This window comes from Leiobunum rupestre, chromosome 3 (genome assembly GCF_980474605.1).
Source record: "Leiobunum rupestre chromosome 3, qqLeiRupe1.1.hap1, whole genome shotgun sequence".
Taxonomy (NCBI): domain Eukaryota; kingdom Metazoa; phylum Arthropoda; class Arachnida; order Opiliones; family Sclerosomatidae; genus Leiobunum; species Leiobunum rupestre.
The window spans coordinates 58,944,048-58,949,683 of NC_143386.1; the positions used below are offsets into that span (position 1 = coordinate 58,944,048).

At 40.8% G+C, this 5,636-nt stretch overlaps 2 protein-coding genes across 2 annotated transcripts; one reads left to right on the top strand and one right to left on the bottom strand.

The window, feature by feature from the left end:
- Positions 1-1,147: 1,147 nt before the first annotated feature.
- LOC149953214 (uncharacterized) lies at positions 1,148-3,877 on the bottom strand. The gene is made up of 6 exons (XM_090168816.1): positions 3,723-3,877; positions 3,463-3,657; positions 2,986-3,102; positions 2,666-2,929; positions 2,379-2,601; positions 1,148-1,591 (listed from the first exon to the last, which is right to left on the bottom strand). Exons 1-6 carry the CDS (start codon positions 3,810-3,812, stop codon positions 1,197-1,199), a joined length of 1,284 nt encoding a protein of 427 aa, XP_090024942.1. The 5' UTR covers positions 3,813-3,877; the 3' UTR covers positions 1,148-1,196.
- Positions 3,878-4,075: 198 nt separating this feature from the next.
- LOC149953215 (uncharacterized) lies at positions 4,076-5,206 on the top strand. The gene is made up of 4 exons (XM_090170247.1): positions 4,076-4,159; positions 4,217-4,411; positions 4,473-4,856; positions 4,930-5,206. The coding sequence occupies exons 1-4, from the start codon at positions 4,100-4,102 to the stop codon at positions 5,035-5,037; spliced, it is 747 nt and encodes a 248-aa protein (XP_090026373.1). The 5' UTR covers positions 4,076-4,099; the 3' UTR covers positions 5,038-5,206.
- Positions 5,207-5,636: the final 430 nt, after the last annotated feature.

A 5,636-nucleotide genomic window follows, 5' to 3' on the forward strand; every position in this document is an offset into this window, starting at 1 on the left:
GACGGCAGCAGGCGCTAAAGCGTCTAGCCAATGAAAACTGTACACAAGAAAATCCACGACTTTTGACGGGTTGCGTTCTCCTTGTGTGGGGTGTTGTGTTTGTTGCTCCTAGATATTATAGACTTTTGTAGTTCATTTTAGTTCCTAAGCCTTGGTTGTTCAAACCTGTTTGTTTACTAAAATAATTTCCGTTGGTTTATCAGACGTAGAGCTAATTGTGAGACGGCATAATCGGCATTTGAGATTCGATGACGTCAAATAATACGTAGGGTACACATGACGCAATATCTGTGAAACAAACCGTTAGTGAAGAAATAGAGCTAGTAGCTAGCTACGCGCGTTGACAACGCAAACTTTACCTAAACGAGCAGATGTTCGATTATCTATATGGCGCGTTAAAAATATTATTTTTGAACGTTATAAAGCAATAAAGATATATAATAAAGAATTGTCAGTGGAATATTTCGTATACCATTTGGTAGGTTAATTAACGTTTAATTATCACCAACTTTACATTAATTTCAATGGGGGTGGGTAAAACTTTTAACCAAGTTACACGTGATCTCACCACGAAAGGCGCTGCGTGTCATTTTCGTTTGAAACCGACAAAGCGTATACTAGCAGGCTTGATTAACTTTCTACGTAAGCAAGAATACTTACTTCTACTTAGGGAGAATGAGTATGTCAAGATTTTCCGTGGGCATTATGGTTGAATCTTCTCCCAACATGAGAATAAGAAAGGGCGGGGGTAAATCGTCACCAACGTGTGTTTCAAGCTTAGGAAATATAGAGCCATCTGCTTTATTATCCGTCAACTAAATATGAAGAAATAGCAGACAACTTTGGAATTTCAATGGTTATCGGTTGAAACTTTCAGCTTCGGTGCAGAGATAATTTTGAAAAAGCAGATTTTTTATGTAAAACTCGGTCTGAAAACGGCGATACTTGTAACCAAAATACGTATGAAGCCTAAACGTTAGTTTAGGGAAAACCATTGAAATACCGGGCTGATAGCTTTATTTAAGGGGATGAGCTTATTTTTGGAGTAACTCATTCTCCCTAAATATAAATATTATTGATGTAGGTTATTTTCAGACGCTAAATTAATTTAACATCGTTCAAAATTAACAGTCCAGAAAAAATTCGAAAAACGGTTTAATAAAATTGCAAAACGAAATTAAAATAAAATAGATAATTTAATCTTGGTTATACGGGATCGTTTTATCCGACTGCGAAGTTCGTGGATCGGTATCTTCGTCTGAATCTTCGGGTTTCTTGGGCGTCGGTGGCTGAATTACGATGGAAGGCGGAGAAGAATTGATTCGGTCGCCCAATTGGTACGGTGGTTTACTGAGAGGAAACGCGCCGTTCTTGGTGGTTGCGGGCCTCGGTCTCGGGGTCGATTTCGGGACGTCGACTACCATGGGCTGCACGTGGTCGAAGGTGAACTTCCGTCCGGCTGTGTCCGCCGATACAGAATTTGGCGGAGGGGTGAGAACGGGTGACACACCCTCGCCTCCCATCGGGGTGCCGTATCTACTGGGGAACTCGCCGGAACTAGGCGAATAGTAAGTTACCACTGGCGGAAAATCTAAATGATTAGAAATACAGTATATAAACAAAAGGCATCGCTTGGGCCATGATTTAATCGGTTTCACAATAACTCCGCCCTAAAATCCGAGTGCTTCAACTAGAAACGGTTTTAACCTTTAGCGCGCGCCTCGACCACGCGGTTTTTTTGGGCGGAGTTACTCTGTAACCGATTGCATCATGGCACCAGGCGCAAATTTGATCGTTCAACGTTTTTATACATATACCACACTGCCTACCAGAATGCATTTATTCCCATGTTGAGAGGACTTAGTTTTGCTCCAAATCCACCTCACGTTCGAAGTGCAAGGCCTTACCCCTAAAACCAATCCAATATGACCGGTATCTGCTTTTTAAACCCCGCCGGTAACGATTTCCTTTCCCCCTATCCTTGCCTGGGAAAATTTAGACCCGCAGATCGAACCATCATAGCCATTGTCCCTAGTTATAAATAAGTACATTCTTGATCCCATAATTTAGTCTTAAAAGCCTAGGTTTTTTTCTGCCTGTCCCCCTTTAAATTAACTTAGTGGAGCACAAATATCCTGGTGGTAGGCCAACCGCTGAACATGTTGGCCTAATTTAAAGGGGGACAGGTAGAAGAAAACCTAGGCCTTTAAATAGTTTTAAAGAAGCTTAGGACATATTTCGCCCGCACTATGTTTTATCCCAAAAATAATTGAGAAATCAATGGGAACCAGCGGAGGATCATGTTTCCAACGAATAACATTAGCAGTAATTGCTTATTTCCAAGGAGATACATTAATATAATTATGGTACAATCTCACCTCCCCCGTCACGCCCAATGGTAATTTGCACATTATGCATCGAATCTGTTAGCGAGGTGCCTGTCGAGCTGGAATATCTGGCTCCGTTGCCTTCAAAGCCTTGATAATTGGAGTTCTTTTCCACAGTGTTCGGATAACGAGACTCTTTGGGGTCCGTTCTAACTGTACTTTTCTTGCCATCAATATTCTTTAACAGCATGAAACTGCAGTAGGCTAAGTAGATCTGCAAGTAACGAATATACGTTAATTTTTGAGTCCCAAATTCTGGGCACATAATTGTATCTTACGTAAATCATGCTGGTGAACACAAGGAGAGCTCCAACTGGAGTAGCCAGGTCTCTATCGGCTGGACACTTGAATAGCGAGTAGTGTTTGTTGAAACGGTCGATCATCTTTTCCAGTTCCTTGGTGCCGCTATCCTGGTCGTCATCCTTGTCCTTATTCTCGTTCATGGCCCGGGAGACGCGGTCCAGAACCCTTTGGATACGTGCCGTCGTTGTTTCTGTACCCAACTCTCTCCCCTTCCGGTCCTTCGGCGTTAATTTTCGTCCCTGTGGTGGAAAACCAAGGGTCAATATTTTAGATAACAATACTTTCACAGCCTTACCAAACACATTTCGATGCTGACGTATTGAACGACAGTGTAGAGTTCGTTTCCGTAGTAGATCAAAGCGGCACCATCGGCTAGTTGGTACAAGAACAAGACGAAGAGTCCCGTGACGTACTGGTATGGTAGAAAGATTAACAAATCGAATCTTTGTTTGATCAAAGAGTCAATAGGCACTTCAATAAAATCGATTCATGAATTTTCCAGAAGCATTTAAACAAAGCCTGGACATGTAAGCTACTCTTTAAATGGTACTTGCCACTTGGGTTTAAAACCGTGGCAGAAATAAGACTAACGCCGACGCAAATTAAGTGTTAGGCCTAACTGAAATTTTTTGCGTCTTCGCTATATTTTGCCCTATATAAAACAAGAACATCTGTAAAGTAGATGTTGAACCTAATTAACTTGGTTTGACTAGTAGTTGGCTTCTTTACGAGAGGTTTATTGTTAAGACTACCTATTGAAGACACTACTCACAGCATATAGAATTTTTCTGCAATTGCAACTCGCTCCGCAGCAACCCAAGAAAGCAATGATACAGATCAGCGTGGCGCAAGTGATGGCCGCAACCAAACTTTGAAACAACGGACGTAGCATCTCGATCTCTTCAGTGTGGAAAACGGGCTTCAAGACCATAGCCATACTCATTCCAAATATGATGACTCCCAGTGTCTGATGGTAAAATGGAAAACTTAATGTTAAATTTGAACAACGAACCGAAATAAACTAATATTTACCCAACATAGAACGCTGCCCATCGTAATCGACGATTTCCATGTTTCAGCCGTGCACGGTCTAGGAATGGCTGGTTCGCGTACTATTGGCATGACGATAGAATGAACCTGCTTAAAATTTCGAATAAAAGAATGCCTGACTGTAAATACGCGTGAAATTTGTACAGCATTTTTATATATAACGTCAATAATACCTTTTTTTAGCATCATGTGACGTAGGAATCAAAAATGAATTTGAACATGTTTTTTAAGGTTAATTTTTTATGACATACACCCGTCTATATAAAGAAAATTCACATTCGTATTGCTATCACATTGTTTCTACGTCTAGCGGTGTTTAGTTCCTAATCGTTAAATCTGTTTACCATAAATATTGCAAGATGAGTTGTAGTCCTCAATGTTTGGCTCGGACCGTCATCGTTTGCAATGTTTTCGCTTGGGTATGTTCGGTAATGGACTGGTTGATGCAATTGTAACTAATCATCGGTTTCCCTAAGGTTCTCGGAATCACCGTGTTTGGTCTGTCGGTTGGTACCGTTCGTAACGAAGTTTTCAAGCTTGGTATTTGGGCCTACTTGAAGCCACTGTGGGACATGGCTTGCGCGGACATCGCCGCTGGGGTCTTCATCTGCATCGCTGCCGTCGGTGGTTGTTTCACAGTCGCTTATCGAACTTCTTGGATGCACGTTATTGTGAGTTCACTTAAGTCTCTTTTCGGAGTTAAGATTGGTACTTGAACATACATTTTTGCAGAACATATCTTCATTGATTTTCCTGTTCGCCTACACGATGTGCGTTGGTATCGCGACTTTGGTCATTTGCGAAGAGAAAACGGAAGGTCTTCGTCGATTGAGTATCATCATCTGCATGAGTACTTGGGGTGTTAGTCGCAACAGTCCACCCTCTCTTCCAAATACCACGCCAAGCTCCATCGCTCCAAGGTCCGGAGCTGTTAATGCCGCTTTGAATGTCATCGACAAGGTGGCTACCAGCAACATTGGGCCGGACAGCAGAGCTCCCTTCGGATTGGACGTCTTCAAGATAAACCCCATAGCCAAGACGTACCAGGACTGCGACTACTTCAACGACTTGATGACGCCCTGTGGAGCTTTACTCATTGTGATGGCCATTGTTTACGTATGCTTTTCTTTTCTGGTCTTTGTTGTCCTCATAAGTTGTTGTATGTTCATTTATTAACTTTTAATGGTAGTTGTTGATCATCGCCGTGTCATCCGCCTTGTACCATTCTGACGAAAAGAACAGGGTCGAATCCAAGCCACGTAACCAGCGGGACAACGTTGCTATGAATCAAGTTTAACCTTGGAATTTTCACGAGACTTCTGAAGAAACGTTTTAAGATTTTCTAGTTTATACAGTTATATATAAATTAATTCAGTTAGAATTTCCTTCTGTTTTTACGTTCCAATGCTACGGGCTTTAACCTACGCGTTGTTTTATGGGAAATAAAATAATTTTTTCTGAGCAAACCTTCTTCCGTTTCTTCGCAAATGCTAAGCCTATCTCGTTAGAGCGGATTCGAAGGCGTCGAAAGTAGGTTCTAAAATTGAATCCCTTAAAGTTCATCAATAATTGATATTAAATTATAAGCCTCTTTCCTGGGACTGGTAATTTAATTGCGTAGAATTATATCGGGCATATTGATATTCTCTATCAAATCGAATCTAAATGCATTTATAAATTTAGATCGAAAAGTCAAATTATAAATGATTCCATATTAGAACGGATTTCTTATTGTATAGTATCTTGCGAAATTACGAGAGAAATACCCCTATCTTTAAACCGCTAATATTAGTCGCTTGATACATTTAAATTATTAAACCTTATATATTATAAGGTGCATAAGTAACCTAATAACCATAAGTATGACCATTACTATTGTTTCAATGCTAGTCTTCT

Bases quoted from the DNA above. Each gene is read 5' to 3' on its own strand.
- LOC149953215 (XM_090170247.1), top strand. From the start codon at position 4,100: ATGAGTTGTAGTCCTCAATGTTTGGCTCGGACCGTCATCGTTTGCAAT. The intron at 4,160-4,216 runs GTATGTTCGGTA...GGTTTCCCTAAG, and splicing joins TTTGCAATGTTTTCGCTTGG to GTTCTCGGAATCACCGTGTT. The intron at 4,857-4,929 runs GTATGCTTTTCT...TTTTAATGGTAG, and splicing joins TTGTGATGGCCATTGTTTAC to TTGTTGATCATCGCCGTGTC.
- LOC149953214 (XM_090168816.1), bottom strand. From the start codon at position 3,812: ATGCCAATAGTACGCGAACCAGCCATTCCTAGACCGTGCACGGCTGAA. The intron at 3,103-3,462 runs GTGAGTAGTGTC...CTACCATACCAG, and splicing joins GCAGAAAAATTCTATATGCT to TACGTCACGGGACTCTTCGT. The intron at 1,592-2,378 runs GTGAGATTGTAC...CTAATCATTTAG, and splicing joins CATTGGGCGTGACGGGGGAG to ATTTTCCGCCAGTGGTAACT.